At 32.2% G+C, this 14,913-nt stretch overlaps 1 protein-coding gene across 15 annotated transcripts; it reads right to left on the bottom strand.

Annotated features, from left to right (window-relative positions):
• Window positions 1-743: 743 nt before the first annotated feature.
• LOC113743239 (uncharacterized) lies at window positions 744-9,714 on the bottom strand. Of its 15 annotated transcripts, none has more exons than XR_003461048.2 (7): window positions 8,415-9,708; window positions 4,673-6,225; window positions 4,430-4,487; window positions 3,998-4,125; window positions 3,177-3,353; window positions 2,649-2,744; window positions 1,350-2,570 (listed from the first exon to the last, which is right to left on the bottom strand). XR_003461048.2 is itself a non-coding variant. In XM_072049232.1 (7 exons), exons 2-5 carry the CDS (start codon window positions 4,839-4,841, stop codon window positions 3,345-3,347), a joined length of 339 nt encoding a protein of 112 aa, XP_071905333.1. In that variant the 5' UTR covers window positions 4,842-6,225; window positions 8,415-9,714; the 3' UTR covers window positions 1,350-2,570; window positions 2,649-2,744; window positions 3,177-3,344. The 15 variants fall into 15 exon arrangements, 2 of the variants coding, with proteins under 2 accessions (XP_071905333.1, XP_071905334.1); XM_072049232.1 differs by lacking the exon at window positions 4,430-4,487 and adding an exon at window positions 3,435-3,467 and having other exon boundaries at window positions 8,415-9,714; XM_072049233.1 differs by lacking the exon at window positions 4,430-4,487 and having other exon boundaries at window positions 3,177-3,467; window positions 4,673-4,733; window positions 5,506-6,225; window positions 8,415-9,714.
• Window positions 9,715-14,913: the final 5,199 nt, after the last annotated feature.

The following is a 14,913-nucleotide window of genomic DNA, read 5'->3' as shown; positions in this document are numbered from 1 at the left end:
GTAAGTGTAGGCTGTGCACAGCACAGCCAGTGCCCACCTTGAAACGTTAAAGGTTAGCAAAATTTGATAGAATGTTTGTCAGTAGAGTGTCATGTTTGCAAGTATACGTAAATTATGTATATTATTGAAATGGAGAGAAATTGGATTATCAGTATTTAAATTTGAACAAATGAACTTTGTCATTTTTTTTGTCAATTTTCTTTTGAGTCATTAATACATTAATATTTAGTTAAAATATGAGTCATTAATGCTAACTGAAATTACCACCAAGTATAGCTTGCAAATTTGATGAGAAAATATATGTCTTTATTACATTTCATTAAGATGCTTTTTTTTTCCTCTTTGAATGATAGCTTTCAAATATACATTTTTTTTGTCATTGTCACTGGATTTATTATTGTCTACATTTTCCATTTAACAAATTTAATTCAGGTACAAATTAATAATATACTTATATACTTTTTTGTTTTAAAATTATATGTATAATTTGTTCAGCAAATATTCGCAGAGAAATTGAAACACAGTAGAATTAATAATGGTTAGCATTTTTGCAGAAGTTTTTCGTGTTTGATAGAGGGACATCTATATATGAATTGGATTTATAACTTATCAATAAATTTGCTTTTCAAGGTAAAAGAGATTAAATTGAAGTACATTAACATAAAGGATAGACAAATACAAGATAATAGAATTAAAACATACGTAGGGAGCAAGTCAAAATAGCTAAGTCGAATTAACACAAATGATAAATAGATACAAGATAATTAAATTAAAACACAAGTAGTTCAGTTCTGAAGCACATAAGCATTACATTGTTGGAAACTAATTTTATGCATAATCATTGTGAAGGTTCATTTAAGTCTGCTGGCCAGCTGAGACTTGTTCAACTTCATAGCTTGTGATAATGGTAAAAACTGTTCCTTTAATTGCTTTTTCTCTTGGAGTTGCTTTCTTAAGAAAGCACAGGAGTCTCTTTCCTTGAAATATATTAAGTGGCAATGTTAGTTCAATTGTATAACTTTTAATGTACCATTTTTTGTCTATCATCATCTCTTGAATTTTGGATTAAAAATTAATAGATCATAATATAGTTCATAAATACATTTTTCATTTAGGTAAAAGTCTAGAATTGTATTTCAATTTTGTAGTTTCAAAGATATTGACATAATTTATATCCTATTTAAAATCTCAATAGTAATTTTTTCAAGAATCCAAAGCCAAAAAGGGAAAAAAAATGCTATAATGATTGGTTCCATTATATATGCTAAAAACTAATGGAGCTGAGAGCTGCAATCATCTGAATCTGTAAGAAGAAAATTGTTTAAAAGAAGTTAGAAGATTAATAAAAGTGAGAAAGAAGAATTAAGCATACAAATTCATCATTTGAGTAAAATAACAGAGTTTGGAAACTGAGCTCTGGTTCAATATTAACATCTTTTCTACCTTCCCACTGCCAAGTAATTCAACAAGCTGTCATAAACTTTTTAGTAGTGCTATATCCTAGACAACTATAAATTGAAATACTAACTGCCCACTAATTAGATTGCTAACTTGCATTTACTCCATCAAGTTCTTTATGAGAACGCCATCATAAAGGATCTTGAGCATTGATATGAAATTTGGGAACATCTTTTGTGATCTTCTTTTGGGATTGCTATCAAAATTTGACCTCCAACCTCAGTAGTATATGCCTTGATAGTGTTGTTCTTCGCTGTCCTTTTGTCCTTGGATTTTCCAAATTAAAAGCATGGATGAAAAAATAATTGTAACCGCCTCAACATGAGAGGCTAGTTTAGCAAAATGTGTAGCATCCTTAATTTCATTAGTGAATTTTGTTCGAAATATTTGTTTGAAATATTTAATCAACAATTACATGTTGACTATGTAATTTCCAACTGCAAAGCAATATAGTTTTTTACAATCCAAAACTAAGGCAGCATTCTAAAATTTTAACAGATAAGCAGATACGTTATATACAAATAACTTATTAAAGCATACAGAGTCATTTTTTTTTATGGCAGCCTCATTCAAAAATCAAATAGTAGAAATTTATAAGTCACTTATGCCTACGCCATAACTGAGACAGCTTATCTTTTTCAATTATTTTCAACTGACCAAAAGAATGCTCTTATAAGGCTTTAGGATATCTCAAGAGTCAAGATCAAAAGCTATACGTGAATTTATAAGGGTAAACTTATGATAAAATGTCATACAAAATAATTAATCCAATAAGCAAAACTTAAAGCTATAAATGGATCAAATAATTTGAACAAAGCCTCATTAATTCTTTAAGGAAAAATACAACTTTTTAGTATAATATTTCAATCCTTTCCTACAATTGTTCTTCCAAGAGCATTTAAGCGCATTTATCAAGTTGCACTCATCATTATGCAATAACTCATCAAGTTATAGCTCATGGAGTTGAACTTACTTGGTCATCAGCTGGCTAGATGAAGAGCGGTATATGATAACAATTTCAAAGCGTATGGACTGAAAATTGCAGCATGTAAAGATCCTGTTACATCATTTACCACAAATCCCAAGCGACACCTATCATATTTTGCCATTACCTGAAGCAAATTAGAAGTTATAATTGTTGTAAATGATTTACTAATTCTAGCATTAGAAAAGTAAATAATAACATTTACCTCGCTTTAACGCCAGTTTCTTCCTTGCATGATGGGCATCTAATGGTGCATTCTATCTCAATATGGATAGATTTTTGGGTCTTAAGCCAAAAGTTTCTAAGAAAAAATCAGCCAAAACTTAACATTTTTAGCAAAACTAAATTGAAACTCAGAAGTCTTAAATCAACATGTACCAAAGCCATGGTTAAACATGCAAGTTCTATATCTTTAAAGCAATGGGTGTTATTATAGGGTACTATTAAGTTCAAGCCTTCACCATAAGAATATGAATTTCAATTTGAATCATAATGAGTTCATAAAGACTATCCTTTAAATAATGAAATAAGATTATTAAACAAATTAATTGGACAACAGTGGTTCTAGTTATCCTTTTAGCAATTTTGCCTCTTAGGCTCTTGTTATCAACAATACATAAACCTTTCTGTTTTGTTACTCCAACAAAACACTGTGAACTGGAAATTAACAAAAATTTAAGAGTTTATTTATATCCTATGATGTTAAGCAACAGAGGAAAGGAGAAAAATTTACTTAGCAGCAGGGGCTGTAGCATGACCATTAGTAGTAGAAACCTGGGGCTTCTTCTCTTGAGCTGGCTTAGATGACTGAGGGATAATTTCTTTTCCAACCCCAGAACGCACAAAAGTTTGCTGACTTCTGCTCTCAACTCCACCAGCTCCAATACTCTTGACAAACCCATTAGCACTCCTAGGAAAAAATAAGCCACCGCATTAGCCAAGTTCATCTCAGATCTATCATTCCCAGAATAAATTCACTTGTCAGAATCACCGTTAAGGGTGTCAACAACGTTCCCTTTGTTCCCTGAAATTAAACTCTTTAAGTACACCAATATGTGCAGAGATAAGAAACTAACAATACAAAATTTCTAAGATATGTGCATATGATATATCTAAGATACATATGATGTATCTTATAAATTTTATATTAAACTTTGGAATACAATACATATAAAATATCTAAGATATGTGTAAGGATAACAAACTAACAATACAAAATTTCGACTTCTACAGTTGAAAATTCTCAATCGTATGCTATATTACATCGGCACCATCAGAATTTATGTGGTAGCTCTTTACCTGGACAAAAGGTAACTAAAAGTTTTTTAAGTTATTATATGAAGATGAAGTGTAAGACATACTTGAATCGGCAACTTCTACAGCACAAAAAAATGTAAACCAATGCTTCCAACTACTAATCTACTAATAATTAACTTCTTGATAGGATAATTTGTGCCCTAAAAAAACGTTGAAAAGAAAAGATAAAGTGCCCTAAAAAACATAGAAAGAAATGGCCGTTGAGAAAAAAATGATATAGACCGGAGTAGAATTTACCTGTGCGATCATTCTCTCCGTGTTTTCTCTGCTATCCCAAGTTTCACACAGACATTTTATCAAACACTTGATGGCCATTGGTCTCTGAGATTTCACAAAATCTTGACTTGCTTGAATAGCTGTGTTTGCTAGATAAATCATTGCAACAAAAAAAACAACACAAAAATGAAAAAAATATCTCGAATATCAGAACATCATCTAATAAAAAAAATAAGAGAAAAAGAAAGAACAAAATGAAGAACATCTGATAAAAAAAATTTTAAAAAAGGAAAAAAAATAAAATGAAAAAAAAATTCATTGACACATATATTCACATTTAGCAGAAAAGAAGAAAAAGGAAATTTTTGTACTAAAGTTAGAATATCATCTAATAAAGACCTAAAAGGCAAAAATAAAATTCAGAACCAAAAGGGAAAAGAAATAAATTCTTACTTTTCCTGTAACCCTTTCTCTAGAACTTTTTCTTGTTAGAGTTCTCTTTTCTTCTCCTCTATTGTACGCAATATCACAAAATGTAACGAAGGAGAAAAAGTGCCAAAAAGTAGACTCAATCTATGAAACAATTGGTGGTTTTCATGGCAATAATTAACACTGATAGGTTAGCCATGTGTATTCTACAGTGGAGAATGAGAAGAATTTGGTGAAAAAAAGATACGGAGAAAGGAAGAAGCTTACCTGCTTCTTTGCTTTTTCTGACCATGCATAGAAGCAGTTCAACTGCTATTCTTGATTGTGTCTGACGTACAAAGGAAAGGAATGGAAAACGCAGCCAAAGATAGGAGAAGAATGGAAGGCAAAAAGTCACAAACAGCCTTAAATAGTTAGCTACTGTTTTGAGAGCCATTTTTTCTCACTAGACAAAGTAGTAATTTTACATAAAAAGACACAAATGGCCTCAACAGTGGTATACTGTTCGCAGAAATAGTCAACATTCTAAGGCCATAAACGGAAAAAAGTTTCTCCCTAGTGGACTCCCTCCTCGGAGTCAACCGCATGGCTCAGTATGCTAAAAGAAGTCTTAAGAACCTGTCCTTCTAGCACCAACGTGGTAGTTTGGAAAAAGTAGACAATGTAAAGTCCATAGACAAAGCAAACGAAAAGGCTCAAAATTTATCCAATGTGCCACGTGTCAGCAACAGGAGTTGCTACAGTAACATTGGCCTTTTGCTTATCTTATAGTAACTAAAGGAACCAGGTTGTGCCTTGGCCTTTCAAAAAATACTGATCATTGGAAAAGTATATATAACAATTCTAGTTGCATAATAGGTACATAATACCATAATTATCATTCATAGATAGTTGTCAACAATTTCAGTAGCAATTACACACCTTCCAGTACAATTAAGTCATAAGTAGAGGTATATTGGCATGCTAATAGTCTTTTTCAAAGTTCATTTTAGTTACATAATATCATATATTATGATCCATTAACTTCCAGTCATACAGATAATGTTAATGGATTCTAATATGATGGCAAAAAATAGCATGCTAAAAGTTCAGTAGCATACATGATGAACAAAAGAGGACATGAAGCTGTGTGGCTGCTTTATTTTGCAGATTCACGTGGCTTCTTGAGAGTGCTCATATGAGCAGATTTTGAAGATGCAGGCTTGTTGTCTTCAGGACTCTTTTTTGCAGCAATCGAGGAAACAGCTTCAATGGTTGTCTTCTCAACAGAAGGTACATTAGTTCTGGGAATTGGAGCTTCAAAAGTTAAGCTTCTTTTTGCAGCAATGTTTGAAGAGGTTGGCTTATCTGCTCTATCTAATCGTTTCTTTCTCCATCTAAGAACTGCATTTTTTCTACAATCTTTTTTCCTCATCATTTGACCCACATCAAATTGAGAAATCACAGTAGGAACATCATCAGAATTTTCTTTGATCACAGAGTCCATGACAAAAAAAGAAGACTACTATCCAAGGCATTTCATATGAAACAGACATTCATTCTCATCATGTGAAGGCTTTCACTCTTCATAACAGAAAGAAAATCTTTAACTACATCATGTATCTCACAATCATGTAAAAATGAAACAGATAGCAATTAATATGCCTGAAGCTCAAGAATTTTTAACATGAGACACACAACCTGTAATATAATCAACAACAGATAAAATCCAAATCATTTAGACAAAAAAAGCAGCACAAAATTTAGTTTCTTAGACAAACCTAAGAACTGAATATGCCAACTTGTTGGAGCAAAAGATGCACACCAAATAGAATAGCCAGCTTCAGTTGAAGAAACAGGTCGACATTTTGTAAACACGGGCAAAAAAAAAGAAAGTAAAATCAGTATAAGAAAAGGAAGAACAAAGATTCACAATGAAAAAGAAAATTGAAGAATCATAGTAGCAGTGCTAGACACCATTTTCATAACTCCATAAAATTTATTGTTTAGTTATGATCTAGAAGTATAAAAATATGTTTTCAAATAAATTAAATACATTGTGAGAAGAAAATCAACCAAATTAATAAATGATGGTCTTATAACTCTCATTATTGATCCGTTTACTATTCTGTTAAGTTTTACTGCTAGTGAAAACATAGTCAAATGATATGAGCCTAAAACATTGTTTAGATAAACTGTTTACTAATATTGTCATATAATGGTGAAAACCAGAAAAAAAACTTGATCCTATAAGTTTATGAAGACATGTCTATCTGTGATAGAAATGATAGTTTACAGATTTAGAGACTCTGAGGTCAGGGCATTTATGAACCATTAACATATTCTTACTGACAATTTTAGTTTTTATTGTTGATAGGAAGTCAACGTGGCCATGGTCTCCTATATCCCTGTATATGGCTGAAGTTGCAGCTGTTTCCTAAGTTGCTATAATACATGGCTTATACATGGAGGTTTATTTAATTAATAAGCAGACTGATAAATCTGTTTTTTAAGGAGAGACCAAAGGAAAAGTGCAATGGAAAATAATTAAGTATACAGGTTCTTCATGGATCATAATCTTAAGTGACTGTAGTTTCTGCAGTAGTATTTTTTATTCATGATACGTGTAATTTTTGCACCATAACCTACCAAAATTTGATTTACACAAAATTTCTTGAAAGGCAATGAAAATTTGTCAACAAATATTGAATATTGATTCAAAGATAACGATAAAGAGACTAAAGATCATATGTTATAAGAAGGGGAAAAAAAAGACTATAATTAATGCATAATTGTCAATGATTTATTAAAGTCCTAACCATTGTGCTTTTACTTTGATAGTATATGTAAAAAGAACTAAACAAATGCTATAAGCAACAACCTAATATGTTACTTCTTCAACAGTAGCAATCCAGCAGGTGAATAACCTTTTTTTGCTACCAAACTTGTTGTCCACAAAACATTGTAATCTGCTTGGTATTATAAAACACTAAAGAGTTTTCAGATTTTCTCTACTTGCGTGTCAATTTCTCTAGAAACATTCAATACTTTATCCAAGTAAATAAATGTTATCACCTTTTGATATTATGAGCATGATATTATGGATTAATACTTAATTCTTTATAGCAGCAATATTCCATGTATACTATATGATCTATGGCATGGAATGCATATGATGAGTAAAATGACTCAAATCTAAAGTTGAGAAGCTACCTGAGAAGTAATTATTTTCTTTATCTTCAGGTTTATTTTTATCTTTTCACAAATTTTACATAGAAATGTGGACAAAAACTTCTTTATGGACATATTGCAATCACTTACTACTAAACAAGCGAAAACACCATCCTTTTTTTCAGAGAAAAATAAAAGTATCAATTCCAATGTCTTAAATAAAATCAAGAGATTGATGTCAATGGCAAAAAGTGAACTTTATCTAAACGAAACTGATAATCAAGATATCTAAGCTTCTAAATTGACCGAAAATGAAAACTCAGAAAGCTAATTGAGCAGCTAACCCAAACACAGCTGCAAAAGGAGCAAAAAAGAATGCAAGCAATGCAAATTGAATAGGAAAAGAAAAGAAGAATAAACCTGATTAAGTGAAGTATTAGATTGAATTGTTCTGAAACCAAATTTTTCACAGTGGAGTATGGCGAAAGTTCAGTGATTGTTGATTGAGGTAGGCTCATTCGTTGTCCGAAGAGGGAGAAGTAAAAGGGATCATAATTAAGGCTTTGGAGTTGGCTTTTGTTTTATAGATTTAATGTACCCTAAAAATTTACATAAAATGTTCCAATTTCTTTCGGATGGTCACAACATGATTTAACAAAAAGTTTACATATCACAACATGATTTAATAAACCAATTAATATCTTATTCTAATATTTAATATTTACCGAAATTTTTACATGAAAAAACCAAGAGAAACATTTAGCCAAAATCTACTAATTTTAATATCTCTACCACATATGACTACACATATTTAGGAAAAAAAGATAGAATCTAATTTACAAATGAAAAGGATCCTTACCAAAGCTAGAAGCAGAAGAAGCTCCCTTTCAAACGCAAGGTCTTCGGAGAAAGAAATATCACCCTTTATATGGGCACTTCTCTTTCTTTTCCTTTTCAAAACCTAAAAACCTAAATTATTACTCACTTAATTTCTATCACATCAAATCTCTGAAAAATATAATTTAGAATTATGGTGTTCATGGGAAAATTGGATGGTTACAAAACCAATTCCAGTACAAATGAATGAAATCAAACGGCTGGGCACTTTCCTGGGGAAAAATCCCTGAATTTTGGGGAAAAAGAAGACACCTAATCTCTGAGGGATTTCAGGCCTTCCATGCTTCCAAATACAATAAGCATGTGAAGCAACCATCTCTGTTACAGGAAGGGAAGAGTACTTGCTGGTACTTTCACCTGAAGAAGAAGAAAAGAAGAGATACTCCGTTCCGTTGGTTTCTTGTTTGTCTTAAGTTTCAGCAATGAAATTGGCCATATAATAGAGGTTTCGTTGGTTCTATTGCAATGTAATGGGTCCCGCTGATTCTATTGCAATGTAATGGACAATGTAATGTCTTGCTGGTTCCGTTGGTTTCTTGTATGTCTCTGGTCCATTGTTCCCCTTATTAAAAAATCCAGCCAATGTCAAATAAGTAGCAAGCCACTTGTCAAAAAAAGAGCCTGCTATAGTAATAAGAAGATATAATAGGAGGTTATTGGTTGTGCTAAGCACAGCCTAGGCCCCTATAATCTGTTGTCATATCCAAACTTTTTGCATGTTTGAAGAGGGTTGTTGACCTGCTGGGTTTGGTAGCATAGGCGGCTGGAATTGGACTTGCTGAGGATAAATGTGCCGAATTTGTGCTCAGAAGAGCCGTGTGGTAGAGAGAAAGGAGGAAAAGGGTTCAACGGCAATTTGGGAAAGAAACAGTGCAATGGCAAAAGAAGGAAAATAAATAGAAGGCTTGAAGAGGGGTGTTGACCTGCTGGGTTTGGTAGCAAAATCTCCTCTTCTCCGTTTCTTCCATTCAGATAGCCGAATATGAACCTGCAAAAGATGCTACTGTTCTACCAATTTTCTGAACAAAGCATTGTACTTTCTCTCGGTTAGAACCACAAAAACCCTCCACATGCACGTGATTGCACTTGCCCCAAGAATCAGTTTCTTTTAGGGATTGTACTTGGTTTGAATTTACCAGTGAATTCGTCCTTTTTTCTGCTGCTACGAAGTGATTCAACGGCAATTTGAGAAAAAAAGCATTGCAATGGCAAAAGAAAGAAGAGAAATAGAAGGCTTCGGACAAGAGAAGCTTTAGATTCAGACAATTTGCAAGAAACATTTTACCTTGCCATTCCTTAAAAAAACAAAAGCATATATTTTTTGTCATTTAGAAATTATTGCATTCATTTGCTCAACAAAAAATTTTTTTTGTCAAAATAAAAGACAAATGTTCACATATCAATAAATTAAAATAAAATTGATTCGAAAGTGTGTATTCTATTAGTTGGCTATTTCATTTTTGCATTTATAACAAATTGGAACCAATTTCTTTTCTTCTTTTTTTTTATCGTTTTCCCACTTTGAAGATATCTTTTTCTTTTCCTCCGAGTTCAAAAATAGCCAAGGTTTGATTAAGAAAGTTTAAATATTTTTTTAGCATCTAGATTAAAATAATAAAATTCTTGCTATCAAATTTGGATATTTCTTTTAATTTTTGAAAATGTGACAATTTTTCTATCATTTTTTGACGGCTTCTAAAATAGCAAAAGTTATATTAAAAACGTAGCAAAAAAATAAAAAATATAAACTTTCAAAAAGACGAATAGAATTCTATGATTTTTAATAAAGTCAAGTTAATCTGTGAAATATAAGTTTAAATGATATTTCAAATCGTAATAAATATAAATTCAAATAATGATAATGATAATAATATTATAATTGGATTACATCTGTCCAAGACCTAGAGCTTGAAATCAATTTTAAATATTTCTTTTTGTTTTTGAAAATACGATGATCTGAAAAATACTCTCTCAAATTGGCATCATAATAAATATAAATTGAAATAATGATAATAATAATAATAATTTGTAATTGAATTACATCTATCAAAAGCTTACAAATTGAAAATTTCAATAAAAATAATTGGATTTCATACTTGAATGCCAAGGCCAGACCAAATTTGGTCATTGTGCAATGCAGTCCAATCTATCTATCTACCGTTGCCTATAAAAAGAAAAGGAAAGAATGAAAGCTCAAAAATTCACCAAGGATGCCATGTGTCAATGAGACAGCATGCTACAGTAACAGTGCAATGGCAAAAGAAGGCAAAGAAATAGAAGGCTTCGGACAAGAGAAGCTTTAGATTTAGACAATTTGCAAGAAATATTTTACCTTGCCACTTGTCAGATAATTAAGAAGCCATGTGGCAAGAGGAAAGGAAAACACTAAACCTTGCTCTTTTCTTATATACAAGGTAGATATTGAAGGAACTAGAGGTACTTGAACTGTGCAAAGCACAGTTTGGGCCCCCTAGAAATTTAGTTGAATGCATAGCATTAAATTATTTTGACACATGATGAATGAATAAAAATATAGGAGAAAAATTGAGCATCAAAGCAATTAAATTTGACAAATATTATTTGAACTCTCATGTTTGTTAATCATACTTTCGCTATGATTTTTATCGTATAGTTTTTGTTTATTGTAGGAACACAATTAACACAATATCGAGTATAAATAAAATTTCTATCAAAATTTGTTGTGAAGAGAAATTCCATCTATGAAGTCAACCTCTCTATTTATTGTGATTTGAATAAAGATTTTTGAACCACTATTATGATGATACCCAAAAAGGAGAAAAACTTAATACACTATAAGTGCATTGATGTATTAATAGTAGTATAGTTTTAATTAAAACTAAATCAAAAGCAGTCGTAATACTTTTAGTACTTTAATAATGAGAAAAAGTTTAGGAAGCTACTAAAACATGGCACAATCTTCAACATCAATATAGCTTACTATAAACTTTCATATTTTTCTTTCTTTTGATAGAAAAATCCAGTTCATCTATTTAAATTCCGCCTAAAGGTGACAACATTATCCTGCAACTCTTGAATATAAATAGCAATGTTAGATAAAAATATGAATTAGCATGTTTCCTGGTCTACATATACAAATTAGAATTGAACTATTTTTTTATTGCAAAAACATCTTCCTAATCAAAATTGAAATTTCTAACAATTTTTTGTCAAGTCACACTCTAGGCCGAAAGCCTCAATTGTGACTTCCACCACCGACTGCAATCCTTGTATACCAACCCAATTCATAATACAACACTTGAGTAATTAAAAAACAAACAAAAATTAACTTTAGTTTAAATATATACAAAATCTTATTGGATCCTTCAATTAAATTTAATAGGCCATAAAGTAATTGCAAAAAGAAAGAAATGGAGAAAAACGGAGGTACAATAAGGCCTAACTAGATTTATCTTGGTGGAAACATTACATGATATATCTTTCTCCTAAAAAAATACACAAAATTGTAGATAATTACAAAATGTAACCAAAAAACAAAGAAAAAGAAACAAAATGTGAAGTAAGAAATCAAATCATAGGAGAAGAAAATAAAAGAATGAATTTTTGTTCTATTATTCATAGAAAATGATCATTGGTATAAAATGAATTCTAAATTTTTTTTTTACATATTTTAATATTTCACTTTTTATCCATGAAGAACTACCAAATAAAACATCATCCTATAAATTTAACAAACAAATGCCAGTTGGCTATAACATTATGATAAAAAAATAGATCAAACATGAGAGATTAGAGATGAAGAAAAAAGGAAGAAAAGAAAATGTAAAATGGGATAAAAAAAATAAAGAATTCTTTTTGCTAGGTAGTTATCATCTTGACAAAAAAAAAGAACATGGCAACAATCTTAGTTAGATTAGTTTTAAAAAATAAAAAATAAATAAGGTGAGGAATGATAGTAGTTACTGTAAGAAAAAAAAAGAAGAGATGGAGTTGATTTTGTCAAGGAGAAAAAATATTTTAATCCTTTAGCCCAATTGAATAAAAAAGGGGAAGGAAAAATTTAGGTAAAATAATCAAAGGTCCACTTGTCAAAAATATATATAATACGTGTGTCAAAAAGATGGTTAGCTACAGTAACTTAGCTTTCTTTTTATATACAAGGTAGATGATAGAACAGTCCATAAGACCCTATTTAGTTCGTAGGAATGCTTGCTGTGAGCTTCCTGATTTGATTTTTAATTCATCTTCTTTTCCCCTTCTGCTTTTAAGATTTAAAATATCTATTTAGACAAAAAAAAAAAGAAGAAAAGATTTAAAGAAAAATGCCATAATTTCAGATTTTAATCTGAATAGTGTTTTTATCAAGAGGCTTCTTTCCAAAAATGGTATATTTGTGTAATTAGTTACTGGCTGTCATTTGACATTGGTTTTATCACGAGGCTTTCATGATATCTTTGCATATTTTGTGTGCATTTGTTAAAATACACTTATGATCACCGCGTTAACTTTGTTAACAGCCTTCAACTGGATTTCGTTTTGTCTCTAGCTGATCAATTGATTTACTCCATATTCTAGCAATAGGACGCAATTAAAAAGGTGGTATACTTTTTTTTTTTTTGCTGACGGAGTGAGTGTCCGGGTCAAGACCGTAAAGGCGGCCCGACTAATCCCACTCCGGTCCGGTCCAGCGCCCCAACCAGAACCAAGCACGATAGATGCACGGAGGTACCGATGTTGCTGCGGAGGTTCGACCCCAGGACCTAACGGTCCCGAGGAAGAGGCGCCAACCACCAGCCCATTCACGTGGGGGCTGGTATACTTTTCTTAATCACAGTGAAAGTCGGAGTCAAGTAGATTGGCATCTTTCTTTTTTTCAACAATTAACTCCTTCCAAAAGATATAAGAGAGGTCCTGCAGTTCCAGTGGGACGTAAACGAAACCAGATAGCAGGGTACTGCTGGGTTCGAACGAGTTGGCTTCGCTCACGGTCTTCAAAAGTCCTGGGACTAATTGTCCTGTTCCCCATATAAAACCACGTTTTCATGTGGGCCTCACAGCCCATAATCCCCATTGCCATTGGACGTCAGCCCCTCCCTCCCAACAAACAAACTCCAAATGAGACGTGTAGTTCAGTTCTTCGTCCCTTTGTTTTCAAGTCCTGATGCAAAGAACCAAACCAGCCCCTATCCTCAACTTCGGGCCCCCACCCTTTCATTGCCCACGCATATTATTTTGCAGGAGTCTGCACTCTCCGCTGCCCACAGAAAATCAAATTGTAGGCTGTAGACAGGCCAAATCAGCTTTGTTCAAGGAGGTCAATCTTCCATGTCAGCAACACCAGATTTCTTTATTAGCTCATCAAGGAATCCGCTCTCACCGTCTTCACGTGGGTTTCCCTTCTCCCGCATTTCATCATCCTTCACCGCAAAACGTCCTTCAATTATGAGATGGCAATGGCATATATGGTACCACATATTCATATTTTCTTACTTTTTTTTTTTTATATAAGTGGAAGGTTTTAAATTCATAATCTTCTAATTACAATTTCTTCAACTATGGGATAGCATACTATACCGTGCAAGTAAATTTCTTCCTTAATTATTTTTTTGTTTTCTAATGGTAAGTGCAGGATTTCAAGCACCTAACTTATAGCTCAAATCAGGATTTAAATCCCTTCTAGTAATGGCCGACTTATCAAAACAAATCATAATAAATTTTTGAAGAAACTTGAAATTTTTTTTCTTATCCTTTTCACTCTAAATTATCGGGCACAGTATTCGAACCCTGAATCTAATAGTAAAAAAGATTTTAATAGTCGAATCTGAATGAGCTAACAGAATGTACGTGTAATATGTTCACAAGCGTGCATCAAATGAGTGCACATACAATTGATGCTCTAATATGTTCCCTAGGCTTTTTTTTTTATTATTACTATTGATCATTCACATTGTACCATTATTTAAAAAAAAAAAAGAAAAAAAATCCGGGAGGAATATTTTTTTTTAGCTTAAAAAGGGAAAAAGTTTCTCATACAACAAGATAAAAAAATATATTCAAAGGTAACCTAAAAAGATATGCTTGATTAAACAACACCACATCCAAGGCAGCGACACCCAAGGCAGCGACAATCATGATTCATGGCTGGTGGGGGATTGCAATTGAAGAAGCTCCAAGTCAGCAAGGGAGGGACCATGGGGTGTCACGTGGACCAAACCCTTATGTGGATCAGGGCCTGCCACGTCGGCACCCATCCCCGAATCTCGAATCATTTTGTGGTCATCACACCACACACACCATTAGCGACCTAATAAATAACCACCTCGAATTTCGGGTCAGAAAATATACTACTACCACTACTATTGTACTGCTACTGTTTTTAAATGAACCAATTATTTTCCGACCACGAGACTTGCAATGGCCGCCGATGAATAATGAATCCCCCTAGAAACACGAAAACGTATTTTTATTCTAAATTTTTTTTG

The sequence above is a fragment of the Coffea arabica genome, chromosome 5e (assembly GCF_036785885.1).
Source record: "Coffea arabica cultivar ET-39 chromosome 5e, Coffea Arabica ET-39 HiFi, whole genome shotgun sequence".
Taxonomy (NCBI): Eukaryota; Viridiplantae; Streptophyta; class Magnoliopsida; order Gentianales; family Rubiaceae; genus Coffea; species Coffea arabica.
The sequence above is the reverse complement of the archived record's forward strand: the minus strand, read 5'-3'. Positions and strand labels throughout refer to the sequence as shown.